We start from the raw sequence: 26,650 nt of genomic DNA on the forward strand, positions 1-26,650 counted from the left end.
ACAACAGAGGGGTGTGACAAGAGACAAGACGTGAGCGAGGTTTAATAGAACTCTTCATTCTGCACCAGTGACTTTGACAAAGCACCGATAATCAACTCAAATTCACAGATTTAGTGACACACTTACTGCTCGAAGAGTTGATCTCTGTCAGCTTTATTTATTTCGCTTTCACAATACAAATATTTCAAGATCACACACACATACATGTGAAAACAAAAAATGGATACACCGTCAACAAAAGCTGTCTTTACAAAATGTAAACACACATCACTGCTTAAGGCAGCATCACTGTTTTTATAGCAAACTTATAAACTCCAACAACAGAAAATTATCTGTTATCTATGTTCATTTTACATAATCAAGTTTTACAATGTTGTGTCGTGATGTTAAAACAGCAATATCAGTGCAAAATAAAGTCTTAACCCTTATGTCATTATCTAATAAAGCAAGCTCAAAATGTACATTAAAAGACATCTGAAAGCAGTTTAAACTAGAAACTAACAGTTACATTGCTAACATGTTACATCTTAACCTTCACCTTACAGCATTTACAGGGCTAATGTAATGTTTATGGAAACATTATGTGGATACATGTATTGATAAAAACAATCTGCAAGTCTTTGTGAAATGAGAAAGGATGCTGCTCAGCCTCGGTGGATGTGCAGAAGACCTTCAGGGGAGCTACTCCGTCAAATTACTCTCAGGGATCCGTCTCAGCTGTCACATTAATCAACAACTTGAACCGACTTGTGTGCCGCCGTGGTGATGTCATTCACAAATGAGGACTTGATCATCCCTTGCTGCAGGACAAATAGCGAAATATATAAATCAGTGCACGCTGAACTTAGAGTAACGTAAATATTGACAACCTGTGACCCAAACTGCACTGTGCTCATGGCGATTTCTCAATAATACAAGTTGGGAGTTGAAATGTGAGTTGTGGTGCTAAATGTGCGGTCGTACATGTGCAAACAAAGTCCTGCCTCCCTCGAACCTGAGCTACTGGATTCCTCAGACATATCATTTTAAGTGTCTCAACCACACACACTGGGCATTTCCTGAGAACGCCGCCTAATCCATCCTTTCTCCCTTGGTTTCTCACAAATACCTGAGGGAGGTGTGGACACGTACGAAACAGAGAGGACACACCCAACCCAGAAAGATTTTTGCACTCAGGGTTAAAGGTTCAACTCACCTTTTTCAGGAAGCTTTGTAAATCTTTTTCTGACCACAGGTTGTAGAGGAGCAGGGCTGCGGATTTGCTGGATTTGGGGAAATATCTTAATAGAAGGAAAACAATCCTTAAAGATCAGTTTGGACTTGTGGAAACCTGATATGCAAATATAATCCCAGATGAGTCACAGGTATTCCCCTTACAGTATCTTGAATAGTCATATCTATTCTTATAAATTCAGATGCATGCACATTCTTACGTGTTTTGGCTGAGATCTTTCAGTGAGTTGATCAGGTTGTTGTTTAACATGGGCTTGCCCATCTCAGGTTCCTTCATAAGCAGGCAGTTGGCAGTCTGGCAGGCCATGGCCAGTGTGTCGTCAGACTCATTTCCTTCCTTGGTGCCGGCGCTGAGGATACCCAGCAGCTCTGGGAGGGCTTTACGAGCTTCAGTAACAAGGCAAACAAAAAACCCGCAGGCTGTTCAACACAAGCAAACACTTGTAAAACCGCTAAATGATTGTTTAAGATAATGCGCATTTCAAGGCACTAACTCAAATCTGACATCTACTCTGAAGTAAAAAGTATTGGAGATTCTAAATTAGGGCTGTCAAAGTTTACGCGATAATAACATGTTAATGCAAATTCATTTTAACGTCACTGACTTCTTTAACGCATTAATGCAATCGATATTCCGGAGGTTGTACCGGGCTCAGTTTTAAAGCTAGGGTGAAGATACTGGCATCATATGAAACTAGAAAACCTAAGAAATCTGGCATGTCCATTTTCAAAGGGGTCCCTTGACCTCTGACCTAAAGATATGTGAATGAAAATGGGTTCTATGGGTACCCACGAGTCTCCCCTTTACAGACATGCCCACTTTATGATAATCACATGCAGTTTGGGTCAAGTCATAGTCAAGTCAGCACACTGACACACTGACAGCTGTTGTTGCCTGTTTGGCTTGAGTTTGCCATGTTATGATTTGAGCATATATTTTATGTTAAACACAGTACCTGTGAGGGTTTCTGGACAATATTTGTCATTGTTTTGTGTTGTTAATTGATTTACAATAATAAATATATACATACATTTGCATAAAGCGAGCATACTTGTCCACTCCCATGTTGATAAAGAGTATTAAAAACTTGACAAATCTCCCTTTCAGGTACATTTTGAACAGACAAAAAAATGTTGGTTAATGATTAAATATATGAATCAATTGACAGCCCTATTCTAAATATATCTCAGTGTTATGCTTTATCATATTTATGCTGAAAACAAGCAAGTGACATGTTTTTATTTTTTTTGCACATGCAGAGAAAATACTCACTGCACCTGCGTCTTACCTATGGTATTGTGCAGTTTTGGGTTATTGGTCAGGTTTCCTACCAAAGCCACTGCGTTACTCTGTATGTTGACTTTGTTCGATTTTATAAGGGGAGCGACAACTTGCAGGCCATTCAGTTTCTGCACAATGGTCTGGCTCATTACACTGGAGACCTGTGGAGACAGAAAACCATATAAACTCAGAAAACATCAGTTTGAGTGCATGCACATATCAAAACATGCATGTATAAAGTTAACCTACAAGTACATCTACCTCTGCACAGATATAAATCAAATGTTTTGTCCTGGTTAGTGTGTAACAGCACAACATATTTTTTCTTACAATGCCTTCATGTGTGGTGAGGTTCTGCAGGGCTCCGCAACTGGCTTCCAGTGTTTCTTCTCGCTGGCTGGTGCCAAGCAGAGTCAGGTAGCTCTGCAGAGTTGTGGAGTGGATCAGCCGACCAGCCCCACTAGGTTGTGGATCCTCAACAACCGGGTAGTCAAAGTGGCGCTGGACAAGAAAGGGGATGTCACAGCATTTACTTTTAAAGGAATGCAGAATTTCACTGTAGGACTTTTGGAAACATAAGATAAATCTGAATGATTTCCAAACACAGCGTGTCATGGTGCTATTAGCTGCAAACATGCAACACACTTGAGCCAGTTTTCATTTTTAACACAAAGCAAAAGGTAACACCTTCAGGAATCAGAGCACAAGGTCTCACACTGTCACTCAAAAGCCTTTGATAAACTAGAATGTAATTACCGGTATAACCGCCATAATGTTATGACAATTCATGAACAAGTCAAACTTAGGAATCGGATCATGACAGATTGACAGATACTGTCTAGACCATGTCAGTGTCATGTTTATCAAAGGCTTTGACTCGGTCACAATTAAAAGTATCCCTTTGGCTCTGGTCTGCATTGATATGTGTGTTTATCTCTGCCGTGCACCGTCCTCGTCTCACCTCGTGTTCTGACGACTTGCTCTGGGGACTGAAGCAGCCGATGGGGACGGCGTCGTCCTGACTGTTGCCTCTGTTGGCAGGCTTGGCCAACGTTGTGATCCTGCTGAAGAGAGCCGGCGCCTCGGCCTCCAGTTGGAACGTCAGGTTGTGCAGGACGCACATGCAGTTTTCTACGGACTGTTTGAACAGGTCAAACAAACACACAGCATAAGGGCACATGTAGGACTCAGACACCAAAATAGCGACACCTGTGCTAATGCACAATAATGCAAAATTTTTGCTCAGATATTGTGCAGGTGTTGCTGTTACTTTGTCCCTTCCCTGTAAACTAAAGTGTTGACTATTGTCACTGCATATTGTGCGTATTAAATTGATTTTAGACTGAAAATGTAAAACATATTTTACTGCCTATAGAGCACTGATAAATTTCTGTCACGAGAAATTGATAATTACACAAATTAGGTATACAGATGATTTAAAGACTAGAGCAAAATATCATTACTAGTCGTTCGAGAAGTCTCACTGGTGACCCTTAATCACAGCATTTAAACTAGCCTGTCTCGTATACAGTATGTACTGCTCAAATCATTGGTCTATATACGTGACTGTATAAAAGCCACGTACTAGTATGTGCAGCTGAGTACATTATGACTCAGCGGTGCCTTTTGTTGCAGTATAACTGCTCTCTGCAAACTACAATAGTTGGTTAACTTCAAACTGCAGCTCCTCGCTATTGTGACAAAAATGTTTTTTTTGTTCACGTTCCATATGAAGGTGTGACATGTGAAAAGACAGACAGAGAGACAACATGTAGGTTTAACAGACAATATGAATAAAGTCTCGCTTACCTTATCATCCGGGTTTCCTGCATCCACGCTTTCTTTAACATAACTGACCAATGAGTCGACCAGACCACGACATTTTCTCATTGCCTGTCTGTTGCTTTGCTTTGTACTGCTTAGGTTTCTGTTGAAAATGAAATATAAGATTTTAAATGCATTAAATTATTTGATGCATTAAAGAGTGTACAGACACTTACATCAACGAAATATTCTTGGTAAACTCATTGTGTTTTATGAGGATCATAGCCAATGCTATGAGTGTTGAAATGTAGTACACTGGTGGACTCAGACGGGGGGAAAAGTGCCCTCTTGGATGCCTCTATGGTGGATAAAACATGATAAAGTGCCCTCTAAGGTGTGTTTCCACTGGAGAAAACATGGTAAAGTGCCCTCTAGGATGCCTCTATGGTGGAGAAAACATGATTAAGTGCCTTCTAGGGTGCCCTTCCAGTGGAGACAACATCATAAAGTGCCCTCTAGCGTGCCCTTCCAGTGGAGAAAACATGATAAAGTGCCCTCTAGCGTGCCCTTCCAGTGGAGAAAACATGATAAAGTGCCCTCTAGGGTGTCCTTCCAGTGGAGAAAACATGATAAAGTGCCCTCTAGGGTGTCCTTCCAGTGGAGAAAACATGATAAAGTGCCCTCTAGGGTGCCCTTCCAGTGGAGAAAACATGATAAAGTGCTCTCTAGGGTGCTCTTCCAGTGGAGAAAACATGATAAAGTGCCATCTGGGGTGTTCTTCCAGTGGAGAAAACATGATAAAGTGCCCTCTAGGGTGTCCTTCCAGTGGAGAAAATGAGATGCAGTGCCATATAGGCTGCCCTACATGCTAGAAAAGTTTCTGCGTGCTGGTGTCCTTTTAATTTTTTTCACCCCTGCCCCTCAGACAGCCTGAGTCTGCCACCGAGTATAAGTACAGCATGTATTGGGCTCATTTATTATTCAGATTGAAACACACTTGCAGCAAAAGGGCGTGATTTGATTTTAATTGCACCTTGCCCTAAAAGTAAACAATAGAAATCTTGTTCAGGGAAATGAGTAAAACAAGTTAAGTCAAACAACTACAGCTTTCCCGGAATGATTCAGCAACTCAGTCAATGTTTAACATAACAGCCAGGTGTTTGCTGATGTGGTAAGATAATTATCACCATGCTATGATAATATCACCTGTAACTTTAGTTTGATTGATGGCGATGTTAAACAAACTACATTCACATTTACTGTTATTAAAACGCCTTCAGACTCTGCTGCATGACACTCCTGCAGGTCCTTTTTTAAAAGCATCAACCTGACAGAAAAGCTTATTTATTGGTGCAGCCAGGCTTTTAAGGATTTGGAAAGATAATAAAGACTCAAGTTATGTGCAACAAGAAAATAATATATATAAATTTATAACAATAAACACTAGAAATAGCTGTCGGTATAATGCAATACACACAAACTCAATACAGTTCAACAGCAGCACAAACTACAGCTGCTAAAATGACCTTAAAGTCCAATCAAGATCTCTCTAAAACTGTTTAGCAAAAACTTTTGAAACATGAAGGCAAGGCTGTTGTCTTAAACTACATTAGTTTTAGCTCAGTGTACCTAATACATTGGAAACTGGAGTGTATTGTGTTGCTCACAGGGTGGGGTCAAATCTGTATTGTTGTTGTACTATTAATTTATCCTGGTGTCAGTCCATAATGTTCCAAACAAAGTTACAGTAATTATATTGTCTATTTCCAGAGAAAATCTCTGACGTTGCCACACGCCAAACTCCACACCTTAAACATCATGTTCACCCCGCCTCTTGTAAAAACAAAAGTAGATTGAGAGTGTGTGACCGAGAGTAGTAGTAGCAGTACAATTACTGCTATTAGTAGTAAGCTAGTAGTTTACAGTATCGGTCAGTGTTACAGTGTTTTGGGGCACATTCACATCCACTATGAGTAATTCAGGCCTTCAAACACGTTAAAGGAGACACCAAAGGCAAAAACATCATTTTTTATGCACTAGTCAGATTTCATATTTTGGGCTATTTTGCTTCCATAACATGTCTTCTTTTTATTTATTTTATTTGACCACACTTTGTCTATTTGTGTCTGTACATTTCTTCATTTTCATTTACATGTTTAAATATAACATTTCAGAAAACTTGTACTGTAAGAAATAATTGTCTTAATGTCAGTAATCAACTGGGGAAGTTTCATAGTTCCTGATTTATATCATATTTTATTACTAACAATGTGGATTTTTTATGGCTGTTGACATAATTTTTTGATTTATAGAGTGATATGAAGAGATATCCAAAACTGCTAAAATATGTCAACTTTTAAACTATAATTATTTTGAACCTGGCTTTATCCAGTATTCAGATTTCTGTTCTGGAAATACATGCAAATCAGCACACATTTGATAAGATAATGCTTTGTTAGTATATTTAAACATCCATTTTTAGGAAATATGTAAGTAATCAACTGTGGAAGTTTTATGGAGTGTCTCCCCTTAATGGAGCAAACCACCTCTTTGTTTTCTACTGACTTTGGCTTATCACAAGTCTTTTCTCATGCAACTCTTATTCAAAATAAATAAATCTCTAGAGGAAAACAAATCTAAGAGTATGTCGAATTATACACAATTCCCTGGTGCATGTTTGATATTTACAGCTGTTGTAATGTATGGTCGTCATGTCTTAATATATAATAATGTATTTACTGCCTGGTCTAGAGTTACACAAAGGCGATAAGATCCTAAGCCTTCTGAGAGCTAAAGCAAAGACGCTGGCGTGACAACAGGTGTTCAGTTGGATTTGCATACCTAAGACATCCGGTGGCGTTAAAAAAGACCTCAGGTTCTTGGCTGTTACTGCTGGTCCGGTCAGGACCTGTTGTGTAAGGCAGGATCACACGCTCCATCAAGACAGGCAGAGCACTCTTCACTAGGTCTGGCTTCAGGCTGTCTACGGAGGACAAATTCCACAGAAGACCTGGAAAGAAAAAGGAAAACCTCAGCGGTTTAAAGAAGCACGTCAATCAAATATTCATTCCCTACCTGTGGGAAAAATATAAAACATCATCATGTTGTCACCTTGATCTTGTGAGACGTTTATGTTCAGATGCAATCACAGTTTAACCGTTTAATACATTTCAACCTAAATCAAACATTTATCTTCATCACTAGAATAGTGGCGAGGTGATTTTGGCATTAAGCTTCAACACTTTGCAGAATGAAAGCACTCGAGCATACAGTAGCTTAGTGATTGACAGCAGGATCTAAACAGGATTATGTTTCTCTCCACACAAGTGGCTCTCTGTCCGACTTGTTTGCGCGGATAGGTGTGTGTTTAAACACGTATGTACAGAGTTGCATATTTCAGAGCGAGCTAACGTACCGGTCAGCTGTTTCTGTATCTCTACAGAGTCTGTATCTCTGAGCAGAGCCACAGCCTCTGTGATGCCACCCGTGCGATGGATCTCCTCCTTGTTGCTGTTGCTTTTAAAGGACAGGTTACGCAGGGCGGCCGAGGCCGACTTATTGACTTGTGAACTAGAGCTGCTCAGCAGGCCCACCAAAGGATGGATCCCATTGAACTTCAACACCTGCGAGACGAGAAGAGTTAGCACATTAATAATTTACCACAATCCAAATGATTATGTTGATTTGTTTGTTGTTTGTTGATGATTTATTCTATATGAAGCCTATATTTTCTATGACGGATTACAATGAGTTAAATAATACTCCACTTTGACAAATAGCAAGTAAAAATCCATGTCAGCAACAAGTTTACTGCATGTTAAAGATTAAATCATTAAAAAACACTTTATTTTTCTCAAACCATAAACCGAACCAAACTCTTCGGACTTTGCTCCAGCTCCGCTCAACTAACTTTGTGCCAAACTAGCTGCTACAAAATATGTTACTTGGTGTCATCACCATGTTACAGAAGAAAAGACAGGACTTCAAACGAGGCGTTTCAGGCAGTTCAGGAGCAGTGTTTCTGTGAAGGAGGGTAACGCCCTTTGGCGTGGACTTTGGGCTTTGTAACTTTGCAAACCTTTTACATGCACAGACAACTACAGTATACTGTATAACACACTGAAGGAAAAAGCACAAAAACATAAAAGGTCCTCTTTACGATTTTCATAAATTAAACCATGCTTTTTTTTTATCATATTTAAGGTCAGAAAAGGCATTTAAATATGTTTTTATCCTGTAACTTCCTCTCTATATAATAGTTTTCATTGTTAGAGCTGGAGCCATTCCTGTGCAGGATTGAACTAACAGATCCTATAGAGCAAGCAGGAGGGACTGACAGGAAATCTCACATTTTACCTCACCGGTATCCGCATCACTGTTTACTGTATCAGCGCTGTATTAAGTTACTGCTGAATCATCAGTGGACTGTTGAGTGACATGGGGATGAATGACATTTCGGCATTTGTCAAGATTCCCACACTGACTCACATGGTGAAAGTCAGGCGGAAATTATTAGCGGTCTGTCAACATGATATGAAGATAAGAAGCCAAACCACCTCCTCTTTGGCCTTGTCGTCGATGAAAGTGTTGTGCTGGATGTAGGAAGCGCCACAGTGCTGATATGTATCGTCACCGTTGGAAAGATACTCCACAGCTTCCTTCATAGTGATATCAGTGACTCCACTGTTGTCATTTGACCTGTAAGAAAATAAAAGCTATTTAACAAAAACACAGAGCGTGTAATACTTTGTTCATTGAAACATTTGATTCATATCATTTGAAATTAAGAAAACGAGGCACGTGAGTCCCACTCACCCAGAATCTCCTTTGCTCTTCGGAGCACTCTCGGTAACGGGAGACTTTGGGAGCGTTTTGGTCACGTCACCTTGGCTGCCTATGAACTGGCTCATTGTTTTGGTCACGTCACCTTGGCTGGTCACGAAGTGGCTGTTTCTTTTGGTCATATCACCTTGGCTGGTCACGAACTGGCTGTTTCTTTTGGTCATATCACCTTGGCTGGTTACGAACTGGCTGTTTCTTTTGGTCATGTCACCTTGGCTGGTCACGAAATGGCTGTTTCTTTTGGTCATATCACCTTGGCTGGTTACGAACTGGCTGTTTCTTTTGGTCATATCACCTTGGCTGGTTACGAACTGGCTGTTTCTTTTGGTCATATCACCTTGGCTGGTTACGAACTGGCTGTTTCTTTTGGTCATATCACCTTGGCTGGTCACGAACTGGCTGTTTCTTTTGGTCAAATCACCTTGGCTGCTCACGAACTGGCCGTTTGTACCGTTCATAGTGTACACTGGCTGAAGCTGAGGCTGGGACACGGCGCTTGTTATAATCATACTTTTGCTCCTATCTGCCCTGTAGGTGCTCCTGTGGGAGGGGAGTCTCTGCGGAGGAGCAGATTGTTTTGGCATGGTGCGCTGCCGGGCCACAGCAGACTCGCTGCGGCTGGTGTTGATTTGACCGACCGCCATGGAGCCGACGGGGGCGTAACCCCTCTCATACTGATAGGCAGAAGCAGCCGAGTTCTTCTTCATGCTGGTTCCCTTGATGCCGTTGACTAACTGCCGGTTGACGTTTTTCTCCGGGCTGAGCTGCAGAGCCAAAGAAACACATGTGTTTGCAATGAAAGATAATCTTGTCTCATGAAGGCTTATTTCACCAGCAACCAAGCAAGGAGAAAGTGACTGACATGCTGGCAATGGCAAACGGGTTGATCTGCAGGCCTGTGGCATGCTCATATGATGGCTGTCAGCCTCTATGGGAGAGGCTGGTAAATAACATATTTGTGTGAGAGGAGACAGAAAGTCTGTGGAAGGATCTGGAAACAGGTTTTTGAGGAAAAAATGGAGAAAAGTCATCTGAGGACAACAAATCTTTGAGCCTGTGTCTTATTAGACCTCCACAATACGGTATATATACAGTGCCATACCAAACTGCAAAAGAAAATTCATGATCATCTGTGTGACGCATCATATAGTGGTGAAATATTACACTTTCACTTATATTTACTGGGGATTACAAGTCAGCAATCAGTACTTCTCTCAGGATTTTAAAAATACTAAAAAATATATTTCAGATAATTTAATTTTTTTACATTTAATTTTTTTCATTTTAAAGATGTATTTATTTATTTTTTCAAATATGAATGTTTGCTACTTTACTTTATGATAGGAAATGAAGTATGTTTGGGTTTCGGAGAGTTAGTCAGACAAAACGAGCAATTTGGCCACCATAGTGAGTACAATTTTCTGACACTTTATAGACAAAACAATTAATTGATTAATTGGGGAAATATTTAACAGATTAGTTGTTAGTTGCAGCCCTAATCTCAAGGGTGTTTTGTTTCACTGTAAAAAAAATAAAAAATAAATTCAAAGATATTAAGTTTTAAATAAGATGAAAATCAGCCTAGCAAAACACTGTGTGTAATTTGTAGAGACTTGTAGAATGAAATCTCTGATCATCATTGGTATCTACGGCTCTGCGTCAGACACATCATTTCCTCTATGAGGTCACTGTGATGATAATACAACCAGTCAATGTTTGTGTGATAAAAAATATAGATGAATTGCATAACTTACAGTTTTAGCAAAGCCATTCCCGTAGAAGAGGCCTCCATTAGATGTGCCAGACTTCGAAGTTTCTATGAACACGGAGTCAAACGTAGGACCTGGGGAGAAACGTGGAGGGTTATCAGCTGTTATCATATGTACATGTCATTCATTTATTACCTTTGTTTAAGGAAACAGAAACATTGGTTACCTATTCAGTTGGCAGTAAGTCTGATCTTTGGTTTATGCTTGAAGATAATAGTGTCCATGTGGTATTAAAAGAGGAAATCAAGTAAAAAAACAAACAATAAAACCTGAAAGCTGCCAACACTTTATACAGGTAGACGGCAAGAATCAGAGGCCCAAAAGTGGAAACATGAATTAGTTAAAGTCTGTATTAATTAGGGCTGGGTGATATGGCCAAAATCTTCTGTCATGATATAAGTCATTCCATATCTGGATAACGATATATATCACAATATAGCATGTTTTCTGGTAATTTAATAAATAAATAGTCTATATGAAATAACCACATTGTAAAGCCTATTTTTTAATGATCCCGTGCGAATTACATACTGGACAAATGAAAAGTACTGAATATTTTCTCATTTTAAGAGCATGAGTGTAGGATGAACATAAGTTTTAAGTGAAATTATAGAGAAAAAATAAATAAATATAGGCCGAGCCTATATCGCAATAGAAACAATATAAAAAAATATATAAGATAGATATTTTTATATAATTTTGATGATATGTATTGTCATATTGCCCTAGTCTGTATAGATTACTGCTTTCTCCTGTAAATCACTCTGGAGCAACACGCTTTGGTGTGAATAAGATTTACAGCTGTATAGGCAGCCAGACAGTGCCGTAGGCGGGACTGGAGACATACTGAGGTCACTAGTCCCCAGACGACCCCCTCGCCACTTTCAGAAAAAAGATGACAAACCAAAAAGAAGCTGTCTAAAATTGTAAATTATGCGCTTCCAGTAAATGGTATTTCCCATCATGAAAGTCTAAAAGGTGTTTCAAAGTCTTCTCCACACTGCCGGCGGGAGTGAAATGGAAACTTCCCCCAGGCTGCTAAAACACTCAAAACAAACTCACAAAGTTAAAAGTCTGTATTAGGGCTGGGCGATATGGCCAAAACCTTGTCACGATGTAGATCATTTCATATATTGATAACTATATATATCATGATATAGCATGTTTTCTGGTAATACAATAAATAAATAGTCTAAATGAAATAACCCCCAAACGAACAGATAAAACTGGAGGACATGACCTCAGGGTCCTCCAGGGCCGTAGCTAGGATTTTTAGAAATAATTACTGAGTCTCTACTTATCTCTATATTATCTGTACAGTAGTTGTACAGTCATACATCTGTTCTCGTCTGCCACACAGTTATTAAAATGACATTCAAGATGCTACGTTGCATTGCATTGCCAATGGTAGAAAAGGAAAACATCAACCCAAAGTGGAATGGCTACAAAAGGGAGCAAAACAACTTTCCTTGCACTTATCAGTGACAATGTTTAGTAAATACAAGTCATCTAGGGGTGTCGAAGTAGCAAGAAATGAGCATACGGTAAGCAGTCTATTAAGCTTTTAAAAACTGGACTTGACTTTTTTAAAAGAAAAAGGAATTACTAACCACAGAAAAATAAATAAAATATTAAATATTTCTATTATTATATTAATTAGTCCCAGATCACATCATCAACCTCTCCTGGGAAATTATGGAAAAGTTATATAAAACATTACAGGTTTATTTCCTAAAATACTAAAATACTAAATACTAAATCCTGGAGGGAAAATAGGCTACTATAGCTACAATTAAAGTAATATAAAAGTTTTAAATTGTAAAATATAAAAGTGTCCTCAGAGTCCTGGCTGTGTTTCTAATTCGGCTTAAATGGAGCAGCTCTAATAAATAAAGGATATTTCTCTGAAAATCAACAACTGCAACAAGTGCTTTATCTCTATAATATCTGTACTGTAATTAGTCCCAGATCACAAATAAAAAACTTCCTGGAAAAATTATGGAAAAGTTATATAAAACATTACAGGTTTATTTCCCAAAAATAGCCCTCTAAAATAAAAGTTTTTAATTATAAAATCTAAAAGTGTCCTTTAGAGTCCTGTCTGAGTAGTGTCTCTATGTTTGGCCCTGGTGTGCTGCTGCTGTTTGCTCTTACTGGTTGGAGACAAAGAAGTAGATCCTCCGCTCCTGCTGCTGGACTGTCTGGACCTGGTCCTCCTGATAGTCTGGACCTGCTCCAGGACTCGCTGCTGACCGGACCGGCACTGGTGCACCGACGGCAGAGCCAGAGACGTGTCGTCCACATTACCGATGGAGATGGCGGATTTCAGCGGATCCAGACTCGTCATTTTGTGTGTTATGTGTCCGTGGTGGCCCAACAACATCCAGAGAGAGAGAGAGGAGGCTCCTATGCAGGAGGCCGGTTAACTGCGGAGTGAGTCAGTGTTCAGAGGTAATAAAGGAAACACCTTGCCTGTTCCTGCCCTGCCCTGAACTATTAGAGACCGCGCCCAAATACACAGCACAGCCACAATAGACCTACTGCACTCTCTGTAGTCTGCTGCACTTTCTCTTCTACCTGTCTTCACAAGTACCACTAAATCATGCTGGACATGTTGTTTTAAGTAGCCCCTTCTGGCAAACAGAAGTAATACAAAGTAACCAATCACTATTACTATTACAGTGCAATTTAAAGGGACTATTTGTAACTTTCAGAAATGCTTGTTAACAGCGACACCTGTGGCCGTTAAGTCAAAGAAAGTCAGCGTCGGACTCGCGCTTGCTCGCTCTACACAGACATGAACGAACATCGCTCAAAACAGTGAGGCGACACACGTCAGCTAAAACCACAATATCACTCTATATTTCAGCTGCTTGGCAGTAATGTTAGCTGACCAGACGAAGGTCTCTCCATGAATCACTGCTGATCCTAGTGTTGGCTTTTCCTGCTTCAGCCTCCCGACCGCGGCCGGAGGGAGACACCGGCACCCGGTCGGAGACGATAAGGTTTCTAGCTGCGGAGCCCCGTCACTTCACAAGACACGGAAAACCTCTGTTGGTCTGGAGGAGCTGCAGCATTTATTTCTGCACAAACGTCCACTGTACATTCACTAGATATCCTCAGAGCTAAACTAACTCTTCTGCAGTGTGTAGTGAGCGCGCATGAACGTGAGGTGGAGCGAGACAGCGAGAACGCGCGCTGTGTGAGTGAAGGCAAGCAGGCAGAGGAGCAGTGACTCCGGCCACAGGCGAGCGCGCATGGGATCCCGACCCTGTACATTTATAGGCTTAAAAAGTTACAAACAGTCCCTTTAAAGTAGTTAGCTCCAACACCACCAGCTACAACATAAATACCAACAAATTATAATATTTTTTTTTTCTTTTCTTTTATTTATTTGCACATATATAAAACTGCACAAAATCCAGTCAATGAAAAAAAAAAAGAAATGTGTGGGACAGGTCAAGAAGCCACAGGCTTATACAAAGCACCTCCCCCAAACCCCAGGAGAGAAAAAACAATAACAAAAAAGGAAGAAAGATCTAACTAACATAATTTTAAAAATACAACAAAAGTTAAACAACAACAAGAAGTACACAAAATGTGCCGAAAAAAAAAAAAAACAGTGGAAAACAATCCAATAAAAACAATGAAATACGTACAAAAAACAGAACATAAAAAAAGAAAATATATCTAAACATATCAAAAGATAATTAGACATCATGAATGAAATGTGATGATAATTTATTTTTAAAATGTTCTAAGGATAACGAGCTCTTGATAACATGTATTTTTGGTGTTCAATATTTGTACACCACGATATCTGAGGGAGGACTGGCCATGTTTTGTTTTGTAAAAAGGCAGGTGAAGATGATTAACCCGTCTAGTATTATGTGAATGAATTTGAGAATTAGATTTAAAGAAGTTGCTAAACGATGATGGTAAAGAAGAGGGCAAGAACATTTATCTGAAGCTGAATATATTGTCAGTAAAGATAAGTAAATGTTATATCAGAGTTTCAAGAAATAATTAATAGCCCACCCTTTACTTGAGTAAAAGTACACATAAAACCATATAAAAAAATACTCCATCACAAGTAAAGTATTGCATTCAAATCCTACTTAGTAAAATTACAGAATTATTATGATTTATTATTATGCATGAGGTTATTTTTTTATTTATTTTTTTAATACAGATGCATTAATGTTAAGTAGTATTTTACTGCTGTAGCCGGTTGGGTGGAGCTACTTTACTTTATATACAGTTATAGGTAGCTCAGTCCAGTGGTTCCCGGGGATGAATCTGACTTTAGATGATTAATCAAAAAGAAAAAAAGCTCTGCTACACAAATTTGTATTACTTTCTTGGACCTAAAACCTTTCTTTTTATTTGTGAAATATCACATATTGTAAGATACGTTTACTGCTTTGGGACAAGGGGGACAAGGGGGCCTCAACTAAACACTGGTTACAAGCCTATTGGGTTGGGAACTAACGCTTTAATTTTGAACAATGCGTTGTGTTTTACACAGTTATGTCTTTTTATGTAAAATCTGAAGCTGTAAAGTGACTAGTAATTATATCTGTGAAATCAATGTAGTGCAATAAAAATATTTCCCTCAGAAATATAGGGCAGTAAAAAGTACCAGAAAATGGAAATACAAGTACCCAGTACTTAGGTAAATGTAGGCCACTTTCCACCCCTATGTATTTTATAACAACACTCTGAAGAGGGTCAATTTGCATATTAAGTACTTCTACTTCTGATGTTTTAAGTACATTTTGCTGATAATACTTTTAACATTTTGAATACATAACTTTTACATATAATGGAGAAATGTCATATTGTTTTGGTATATCTAACTTCAGTAAAAGATCTATGTACTTCTTCCACTATTGGTGTACCGTAGGGAACCTTCCTCAGGTCTGGGAACCAACAGGTCACTGAAGGCCTCACTTCTTCATGTTTTCAAGTCATAAAGTTAAATATATGCCACTACAGCAGCCCATTCATTACAGCCACAGTTAACTACAACTCATAATGGACTATAGATAAGGAAAAACTAATACAAGAGGTGGAAATGTAGATTATAATCACACTATGATCCGACTGAAGTGATGTGAAAAAATTAGTTTACCCTCCACCACAGCTCAGTTCAGACTTGTTCACGGTGCATGTTATTCCTTCTTACCTGCCAAACACGGCAAGAGTTGGAAAATGATGCCGTCACTACAGTACACCGAAAGACAAGAAACATTAGTTTAAGAGCAGGGAATTAGCTTCATTTATTATTTTTGCAACAATACCAAGACAGGATAATAGAATATAATAGGATAGGATGTAAATATTTTATGAATGAGCTCTCCGAGACTGAGATCCTACTATAACTTGACTTAAATATAATGCAAGACACAGAAATATGACTTTTGTTGAAAATAGTACATGAGTACAAATACAAAAAACACTTTATACTTACTGAAAAAGGACGAGGTTGCACAAGGACTGTGAGGCATATACCATAGTTCACCCAAACAAACCCTCATTTAAATCCTGTTCTGTTAAACTACACAACTTCATTATTCTCACCGTTCCAATAAAAATACTTTATTAATCTTGTGCAAAAATTCAATGAATTTTTTTTTTAATACAAAAATCAAAGACATACGTAGCTTCAAGCTAATTTGCATTCGGTGTAGTTTGGCCTAATTTACATACGACATATGTATTCATTGTATTTAGGGATTGTGTCAGGCAGTCTGAAGTACTTGTGTAACTCCACCAACTCATTGGTGTTCTTCTTTGTTGCAGGTAATTGCACTAAATGTCACAGTTAATTTATTTTTACCTGGTGTGGGAATTTTTTTTTTATGCACCACACCCATGGGTGCTCTTGCCCTGAGGGCCTATCTGTGCTAGCTGGTATGTGGTATCTGGCAAACTTGGCAGCCGTCTCCTCTCACATGCTCTGCCACCGAGAGCCAGTTTGGTGTTCCTGTTTTCATGTGGGAAGTTCACCCGTCACATGTTCTTCTGTTGCTCTCTAGTGGCGAATGTGTAGAACCCATCATACGCTGTCTCGTCACATCTCTCCAGAGCCACAGCAGCAGTCAGCAAGTGTGAGTATAAAGTCTTTATTATTGCTTTCATAATCATGCTCATCACAGTTTTCAATTGGAATGAACATCAGCTTTTTTAAACTGTTTTACCTTTATGAAATTAAAGGTAAGATTGGTAACAATTTGACATCCCAACAACAATCAATAAATGAAATGAAAAAAAAAAAATCCGGTATCTGTGGCAGGACTGTAATAAACCCGTCCAATCATTTCATTCGGGCCGAATAAAATGATTCTGTCTGCCTACATGCTTCCTGCACTCTGCCCGTTCACTCTTTGCTCATCACTGGAGTCTTCCACGAGCTGCTAGCTTGACAGCTGTGCCAACAATAGTCATGTTCTCCATTTACGTTCATAACGATTAGGGGTGTAAGAAAATATCGGAAAAATCTAATATCGCGGTATTATGTTTTGTGATACTGCATAGATTCTCAAAAACACTGTATCGATTTTTAATTTCAATTTACTAAAAAAAAAGATTAAAAGTCAATAGTTAATAGAATACTTTATTTCATTTGCAAGGAGATGCACCCTCTCAGTGTATGTGCCCTCTCAAAGTAGTACTATGCAAATGCAGATCCACTGTTGTGACTGCATCCAAAAAGTAAGTAAGTTTTACTCAGATTTTATGCATATGGCGGTGTGTTCTTAATACTATGACAGTTTTTGTAAAATGTATTTCAAAAATTGCAATATATCGCAATATATTGAATCGTAACCAGTGTATCATGATAGGTATAGTATCGCCAGATTCTTGCCAATACACAGCCCTAATAATGATCATTGTGGAGGAGTGGCCTGAAGGGACGAAATGTCAGTGTTGCTGACTTTCTCTCTAGATTTAGGGACTTTTGGAGCTAATGCTGCTAGCTACTTTAATTGGAAAAGAGATGGCAACACTGGGCTCGTTTTTTTGGCTTTTCAAAAATCTATTTTGCTAGTTACTCAAGATCGCCCATCATGCCTATAATAACTACCAAGTACATTTCCAACATCGAGGTGAAAGAAAAAAAAAGAAAAGATGACCACTGGGAGGCTTTTGCTGAGTCATGACACTGTTTTACAGTGATACGGATCAGTAAGTAATTTCCTATCTTACATAAAAGGAAGTGGTTTATCTGGTTAGTCAACTAAGTGCACTGCACACTAAAGATATATTAAGCATTTGTCATTTCCTACAGTACATGTTGTTTTTTTAAAAGTTATTCATGTGATTGAATAAGGTCAAAGTTAAAAGTATACAGACATACATATATATATTATAACTTTAAAATATATATGTATATACAGTATGTGTATATATATGTAAGGGATAATGCCTGACGAGGTGTCCATTATCAGGAATTAATGGACGACGTGGAGGCCAGAACCGTCTGACAAGCAGCACGCATATTATAATATATATATATGTATAAAAACAGGATATCCTTCAGAGCATTCCCACTGCTTCAAATTGGAAAAGGGGAGTGTAGATTGTCTCTAACATAAAGACACTTTCCAGTGCAGACAGTGAGCATGAAACATGCAGATGCAGTTTATCCCTTTACAGGATACTACACTGTAAAGTCTTAACTGGTGCATGGGGATCCTTGTTTTTAGGTGCTACTGGTAGCTCTCAACAATCTGTCCTGCAGAAAAAAAATATATTACTGACCAAAACGTAACTCTTCAACATTCGGAGTGTCCGTTTCTTCCGTGCAGTGGAAACCACAGCGCTTCTTTCTTTCTTTGTAAGTAAATCAGCAAACAGTCTGGACGCGCTATGATTGTGTCCAAAATCACAAAAGGGAAGCTTGAAACTAGAAAGAGAAACAACTGGTCCCATTGAAACTACTGGTGGATGGAATGCAAGTCGGACCTACGGCTTAAGAAACACAAATGGTCACATTTATGACCTTCAAGAACAGCAGTAGCACTGAAGTATAATACCATGTAACAGGTAGCGTGTTTGTTGAGGTGCATCGAGGGAAATCTAGGGGTGAAAAAGGCTAAAGACGAGTATATAAAAAGTATAAAAGAGGTCAAAGCATGTGTCCTGCACTACTTTCGGAAACGTCCTTCAGAAACTCCTTCATCCTGCAGTACAAATCTAAATCTCGAGAGCATAAAACACATTCAGAGAATAAATGACTTCCTCAAACATCCATCTTAAAGCTCATTTTAAAGGCTTCTTTCAGTGAGCCCACTTTGACCCAGTTGGCTCCTGTATTATTCCTCTGGGTTAGAGGCTCCGAGCTCATGACCCTCTGGGGGCCTCCGCTGGGCGTTGTGTGGCTGAGCCAAAGGATAACCCCTGAGCTTCTCTTGCAGACTTCCTAGAGCCAGCCTCATCTGGTCTTCAGCCCCCTGAAGAGATTTCAGCTCCATGGTGTAGAAGATGTACAGCAGAAAGGTGGTCAGCAGGATGGCGAAGCACAATGCAGCCAGCAGGTAGAAGGAGGTACGAGGGAAAGGTTGCTCTGCTCCCAGGGCCAACCAGGGCACGGCAGCGATGGCCAGCTCCAGGATAAGCAGAGCCAACCCCATCACTCCGGTACGTGTTGCCGTGTAGCGCATACTTTCGGCACAGTGCAAGCCCACTTTGACTTCAGTACGCGCCTCGGTCACAATGTCGACCAACTCAGCCACCTTCCCTGAAGACATGAAAGCCCCATTCGAACGGGATTAACATTACAACATAACATTAAATATTCACTGTGCTCTTCATTAATTTAACTCATTGTTCTGGACAGCATGTTCACCATGATTAAATTACAGGATGTGGATTCTGCAGGACTAGGCAAATGAGAATGCCAGTACCTGTAGCTGACATTACAACGGCCCATCTGATGAGCAAAAACATTTTCGACTTCCTCCATCTTCGATAGCAAAATTTCACACTTTCACACTGCGCCAACATGTTAGAGCAGACACACAGACCATGTGAGCAGCGCAACTCAGGCGCGGCGCTGGGTGTGTGTCGCCTGCGTCTCTTCTAGAGATTTGAAGTCACAGCAGAAATAGACAGTGAAAATAATATTTCACATCATACCAGTTTCAATGTTTATATCTGTAGAATATGTCACAGACATGAAAATGTTTCTGTTTCAAAATAAAAGCCATCTAACGTTTTTCTGTGGACAGAATCCCTTCATTTGTTAACACACGGCTTTTATTCTGAAACATTTTCAGGACTTGTGGAAAATTCAGTGACTTGCATGGCTCCATTAATAAAGGCTTTTAATTGTGGATTATTATTATTATTATTTACAAATGAGCAAACGCTTCTTAACCCTTATCTGGCTAAAATGAATATAAATTACATTCATAATGAAATTAAAGGGCTATTATGAAAGGCAAACTCTATGCAGAAAGAAAGGCCTGCGGCAGCAGCAACGCTGTCTGTGTGGAATGTGTAATGTTAAAATCACCCAAGAGGAATAAATACAGTCTGAATGGGGCTTTAGGCATAGCAGTACTTTGAGCTAAATGCTAATATCAGCATGCGAACATGCTCACAATGACAACGTTAACATACTGATGTTTAGCTGGTGTAATGTTTACCGTGCTCACTATTTTAGTTTAATGTGTTAGCATGCTCACATTTTGTAATTAGCACTAAACAAAGTACAGCTGAAGCTGATGGAAATGTCATAAACTAAAGTGTTGAACAAATCAACATTTTGACCTGATGATGGCGCTAGATGAATAGTCAAGGAATCACAACAGGTATTAAAATTCATCCTGACTATGAAAGTCTGTATAAAATGTCACGGCAATCTATCCACAACTGTTGAGATATTTCAGTCTTGTCCAACAATGGCGTCCCTAGAGCCACCCTGCCAGCACGGCTAGTAAACATACCTGCAGCAGAGTCCTTATTCTTTGGTTGCCCATCACTTCCAGTTTCAGTTGGAGTCTGCGTCTCCAGCCTAAGTCCGGCAGTCAGAGCCTCGTGGTCGGAGTACGGGAATGGATGGTCAGGGACGGAGCCTTTGGTGGTGGACATGAAATCACAATAAATGTCCGTTTTGGAAGAACCCTGGGAATTATAAAAAAGGGAAATGAGCTTTGGGGGTCAAAACATAATACAAATTCATCTGATGAGTCTAACATCTAGCTGTGAACCTGAGGGGGATATAAATACAGCAGGTGTAACGACATAAAGCTTTCACCCACCTTGAACAGGATGTAGTCGATTCGAATTCCCTTCTCAAAGGGACAAAGCTCCTTTTTATTGATAAAAGGGTTGTCGGCTATTAGAGTCATACCATCCTCACATCCCTGCAACAGAAAAAAAATTATAACATTTGTTTAAAAAAACACAAAAGTTAAAAAGAAAAATACATTTCTTAAAGGAGCAGTGGCATCTAGTGGTGAGGTTGCAAATTGCAACCAACTGAAAACCCCTACACTCAATCCTCCCTTTCCAGGTGTGTCGGAGAACTACAGTGGCCTTAAGTTAACGTAAAAACCTGAAAGGGTCTCTCTAGAGCCAGTGTTTGGTTTGTCCGTTCTGGGCTACTGTAGAAAAATGGCAGAGCAACATGGTGGACTCCATGAAGAGGACCTGCTACCTATGTAGATATGAAGGGCTCATTCTAAGATAACGAAAACACAACGATTCTTAGTTTAAGGTGATTATACACTAATGAAAACATGAATATTATATTCCATTTCTGCTAATAGAGCCCACAAAATCCTACACACTGGTCCTTTAAGTTAAAAACCTGGCTCTTGACCATAGTCTTGACCATGACTGCAGTAAGTTATGATGACATAGTACTCGCTAGCTCAATTCTTGAGATCTGGGCCCACAACGACACTGCTGGATACAGCTTTACAATTTTGAAGAACTACTTACTGACCAAGACATTTTTGCCATGGATGATAATACCTTCTACCTTCCTAACAGACTTCTAGGGTATGGTCACCATGCTTTTACATCCCCATAAATGGTAAAAAGTAAATTGTTATCATAACAAATACAAATTATGGCCAAAACTGCAAGAATAAGACACATGTTAACAACTTAATTTTCCTTTCATTACTGTATGTTAGCAGACAAAACAACCCTATTATAGCATTGTTGTCACTACCTACATCAAATTTAGCCGTCTCTAAATAAGAGTCTCGTAGTCCAGTGTAAGACCTCAGTAGTCTGTTGCCGAGGTCCTGAGGGTGCATGTTGAGGTCAGCGCCCAGAATCACCACATCCGCTCCAGCAGAGGTGTGACTAAGAAGTACAGAAACACACATTATTACCAAATCATTGCCACAAAACAAGATGAAACAGCAAGTACTGAGTGCTATCAGGCACTGTGGTGTTGCTTTAAACATTTTCATAGCAACAGGTGAAGTTCACCTGAGAAAAATATGCAAATATCCACCAGAGTAAACAAATAGTGGCTCAACCTCTTTGTGCAAAATCAACAAACAAAGACACCGTACCGAATGAACTGCTGCAGCTCCCAGGCCTGAACCACTCTGTGAGGTAGATAAGGGTCCTTGTCTCTGCAGTACTCTGCATGCAGCTAAAATCAATACACACAATCAACAGCACACTGATCAATAACTGTATATAATGTAATATAATATGTACAGTAGGTAAGGCTGAAAACTGATGGTAGGAAACCTTACATGAGTCACATAGACTTTGGCAGTCAGGCTGCCAATGCTTAAGACAGCCATCCCAACAGCTTTACCTCCAAACCAGTCTCCATGGTGAGCCTAATTATTAGGAAAAACACAGTTATGAGAGAACCCGAGGTATGCTATTCTGCAAAGAGAGGTTGTAACACTAAAGGATTACATATCCACTCTTGGGGGTGATGATGTCTGAATGTCAGTCCAGCTCTACATTGGGTGCCTGTTTGGTTTAGAATGGATTTTCAAGATTTTAATGATCACCTATAAGACTAGCTAAGACTAGCTCCTCACTATTGCTGACTTGCTAGCTCCATACAGGCCCCAAGTGCAGCCTGAGATCCCCTGGTTGACCTCTATTAAAATTCCAAGGTCAAGGCTAAAAACCACAGGGGATCTTGACCTATGCAGTCAGTACCTCTTGGCTCTGGAACGACCTGCCGGAGGAAATCAGGCAGGCAAGCTAGCTCTTCATCTTAGAATTACATTTTTAATCTTGCTTATATTTTATTGCACCATGCATCTCTTGGTTTTATGTCTTTTGTAAAGCAGTTTGTAACTTGTCGTGTAAAAATGCTATACGAATAAAGTTGTGGGAATGCTAAGAGACTTACCATGTATGGATAACCATTCAGTGAGTAGCGAAAAAGAAATGTATCATGGATTCTGTGTTTGGAGAAAATAGCCAATCCACTGCCGATGACTCCGCTGAAGAAAGAAAAACAACACGAGTAGAAGTTGTATATATCACAATTAAAAGGGACAGTGTGTAGGATTTAGTGACATCCAGTGGTGAGGTTGCAGATTGCACCCAACTGAATAACCCCTCCGCTCACTCCTCCCTTTCCAGGCGTATCGGAGAACTACGGTGGCCTTCAGGTAACATAAAAACGTGAAAGGCTCTCTCTAGAGCTGGAGTTTGGTTTGTCCGTTCTGGGCTACTGTAGAAACATGACGAAGCATCATGGTGGACTCTGTGAAGAGGACCGACTCCCTATGTAGATATGAACACCAGCTTCACCCTATGTAGATATGAACACCAGCTTCACCCTATGTAGATATGAACACCAGCTTCAGCAGTATGTGATTATTTCTTAAAGAAACAAGTCACATCCCTGGTTTCCACGTGGATCTACATTATTCTTTACTTTGTCTGTATTATCTGTAGTAGATGTGAGAATTTATCTACTAGAGCTGACATTTTCTATGAGCTACAAAGGGGATTAGAAAGGTAGGGCCTTTGATTAATCTCAGTCGTATGCTTTGGTATGGAGGTCAAGAAAGTATTAAGCTGCAAAAGTTAATCCTTAAGGTATTGCCTCAGCTTCAGTTAAATTTGGGGTCTTTGGATCAATGCCATGCAAGGAAATTTTTCTGACAGAGGGGCACTTCAGGAGCCTTTTGAAAATATGACAACTCACTCGTGAATTTTAATCACAGACTGAAAGACGTCCAAAGGTAACGAGTTCAGAATAAGACTGCAGAGCAACCTTGGGATGAGAGTGAACACATTACCTTTTGAAGTAATGAGAGTGAGGGTGACTACAGGCAAGTTTCTTTTTCAAGGCGAGATAGTCTTTCTCACTCCACACCTGAAAAAAAAAAAATCTATACGTCACTTGAAAAGTAGAATACCAACCATCTTTGCATAATTAATATTGTCCGTATGAGTTTACAAGACGATTTATGACTTAAGGTTGGTCTTCATTACAGAAAAACATCAAATTTAACTGAGCGCATGAGCTGAAAATCAATCAGATTAGTGACTATGCAACTTTATAACTCTGTAAAATGGCTTCCACTGACCTCTTGCAATAAGACCACATCATGTTCTTCCTTGCACAGCATATCTCCAATCATGGCATAGCGCTGAGGACAGTGTTTGCTGATGTAGCGGATCCCCCTGAAAAAAGAAACACAGAGACTATCAACACTGTGTTTTTGCATACATGTATCAAGACAAAAAAATCAATACATTAAGAACTACTACAAACCACAGCCACTGACCAGCAGTTCAGAGAGAGGACCCGGACATTGACGGAGTCTGTGTTAGTCATGCCTGCAGATCAGTGGATCAGTAGATGTGATGATGGAGTGTCAGGTCAGGTGAGATGACTGGGGCAGCTCCTAATGCGATACATAACAAATTATTGTTGTTAGAAGTTGTTTCCTGGGGCCAATTTTTGTTATCTAATCCCACATGGACACATTAGGTGGCAACTACTAACAAATACACATAAGCACTGTACTAAAATGGGAGTAATTCAGCAAGGAAAAGCAAGTTGACAGTTGGACAACTGGAACTTGTGGACCAAAGGGCAAATGCACACATGTAAATCAAATTCCTTAACTTTGTAAACTGAAAAAACACAGTCACGAGTCTCAGTCAGAAGATTATGTGGTAAAAGACATAAAAATAACCATTAAAAAGTGCATGGTAAGCACCAAAAGTGCAAACCAAGCAGATCACAGCCCAACTATAGTTCAAGTTCTTAAAACGTAATGAGGATTCAGCAGATTTTAACCATTTGTAACAGAAAAAAAAAACTGTAAACAAATATGATGGTGAATAAAATTCTGTATGTTAAACTAAATAATGATCTCACATCTGTAAAGTATAGTCAGGTCTGAAAATAAGCAACTATGTGTTTATTTTAAATAATGTGTTATAACTGAGCTGACCCTGGCAGGCCTCATTATGTCATGCAGTGGGGGAAGTGTTGATTTTTTCAAAACGAGACACAGTATAGAGGTGATTGCATTGCCCTCTTTCTCCTGGGAGTGCAACAATACACCCTGAGCCACACACAGAGTGCTGACATGGCTTTGCTCTGTCTGGACAGAGTAAGGGGAAGCAGTAATGCAGTGAAAACAATCAAGGGGCTTTGGTTATCTGAGGTAAAACTGTTCATTGTGTGTTAATAGACTAAGCTACTGGAGTTACCCTGCACTATATTCATTTTTAACAGTCTCTTCTGCACTATAATCACTTTTTTTTAATAGTTGTGTATTACAGCTGTTACCCTGCACTATATTCAGTTTTAACTGTTTTCTTCCATCCATCCATCTATCTATCTATCTATCTATCTATCTATCCATCTATCTATCTATCTATCCATCTATCTATCTATCTATCTATCTATCCATCTATCCATCCATCCATCCATCTAATACACAGAAAGCAAACAGCATAAATAAAATAAACAACTCCCTTGCAAGTAAACATTTACCTTAAGTTATACAATGCATCTGTCTGTGTGTGTATCCACAAAGGAGTGGACACACACAGTAAAACAGTGGACTTTAACCCCAAATCAGGAAAAAATGTGGTAATAAAGTTAAAAGGCTGCATTGTACAGTCACATAAATTACTCCAGATTAAGTTACTTGTGACCCAGATGGTGAAATGCAAAAGGTAGAGTCACATTAGCTTGCAGACCAGGTAAAATAAAGTGTTTAGCTAAGGTAAACAAGCACCAATGCTAACACTAGTTAGGCATCTCATCTCGTTGCTAGTGGAGATATTGATGTAACCATGGCAACACAGTCACCTTCATTAATCATGTAACGTCAGTTAGCTGTGGACCGTTAATCACCTAGGTAACCAGTTAGATTAGCAGTTACCAGTTAGACACGTTAACAGCTGCTAAACAACTCTAGCTAGCACATTAGACTAGCTCAGTTACTGTGAACGAGTCCGGTTAATGTTCACTTTGTTACCGACATGGTTTATATATTTATTTAACGTACACTCACCTGTGTAAACCTGTTGACGTCAGCTGAAGTGAACCGGACCGTTGGACCGTTGCTCGCTACGTGCTTCTCTACCAGAGTAACGTCAATAATATGTGTGATGACATCCGGTTGTAATTTACCCCTCCAAAATAAAACAGGAAGTTGAGTCTCAACCGTATTTCACTGACATGACTCCCCAAAGTGTATTTTAATGGGCTGAGTAGTACTGTGAATAACTTAATACAAAAAACCTCGATTTCAAATACGCAATTTTTTTTGTGTGCAAA

General features: G+C 39.5%; 2 protein-coding genes across 4 annotated transcripts; both read right to left on the minus strand.

Annotated features, from left to right (window-relative positions):
• Window positions 1-137: 137 nt before the first annotated feature.
• pkp1b (plakophilin 1b) lies at window positions 138-13,398 on the minus strand. Of its 3 annotated transcripts, none has more exons than XM_074640584.1 (14): window positions 13,045-13,398; window positions 10,876-10,964; window positions 9,291-9,885; window positions 9,095-9,206; window positions 8,836-8,977; window positions 7,695-7,902; window positions 7,121-7,289; window positions 4,325-4,442; window positions 3,477-3,653; window positions 2,846-3,016; window positions 2,523-2,676; window positions 1,434-1,620; window positions 1,196-1,280; window positions 138-800 (listed from the first exon to the last, which is right to left on the minus strand). In XM_074640584.1, exons 1-14 carry the CDS (start codon window positions 13,271-13,273, stop codon window positions 726-728), a joined length of 2,511 nt encoding a protein of 836 aa, XP_074496685.1. In that variant the 5' UTR covers window positions 13,274-13,398; the 3' UTR covers window positions 138-725. The 3 variants fall into 3 exon arrangements, with proteins under 3 accessions (XP_074496685.1, XP_074496694.1, XP_074496677.1); XM_074640593.1 differs by having other exon boundaries at window positions 9,095-9,306; window positions 9,388-9,885; window positions 13,045-13,331; XM_074640576.1 differs by having other exon boundaries at window positions 9,095-9,885; window positions 13,045-13,393.
• Window positions 13,399-17,002: 3,604 nt separating this feature from the next.
• On the minus strand, window positions 17,003-26,504 carry smpd2b (sphingomyelin phosphodiesterase 2b). Its single transcript, XM_074640599.1, has 11 exons — window positions 26,385-26,504; window positions 24,636-24,755; window positions 24,435-24,531; window positions 24,144-24,220; window positions 23,243-23,336; window positions 22,623-22,712; window positions 22,434-22,516; window positions 22,086-22,218; window positions 21,162-21,266; window positions 20,847-21,024; window positions 17,003-19,636 (listed from the first exon to the last, which is right to left on the minus strand). Exons 2-11 carry the CDS (start codon window positions 24,683-24,685, stop codon window positions 19,212-19,214), a joined length of 1,332 nt encoding a protein of 443 aa, XP_074496700.1. The 5' UTR covers window positions 24,686-24,755; window positions 26,385-26,504; the 3' UTR covers window positions 17,003-19,211.
• Between the last annotated feature and the right edge of the window lie 146 nt (window positions 26,505-26,650).

The sequence above is a fragment of the Sebastes fasciatus genome, chromosome 1 (genome assembly GCF_043250625.1).
Source record: "Sebastes fasciatus isolate fSebFas1 chromosome 1, fSebFas1.pri, whole genome shotgun sequence".
Lineage (NCBI taxonomy): Eukaryota > Metazoa > Chordata > Actinopteri > Perciformes > Sebastidae > Sebastes > Sebastes fasciatus.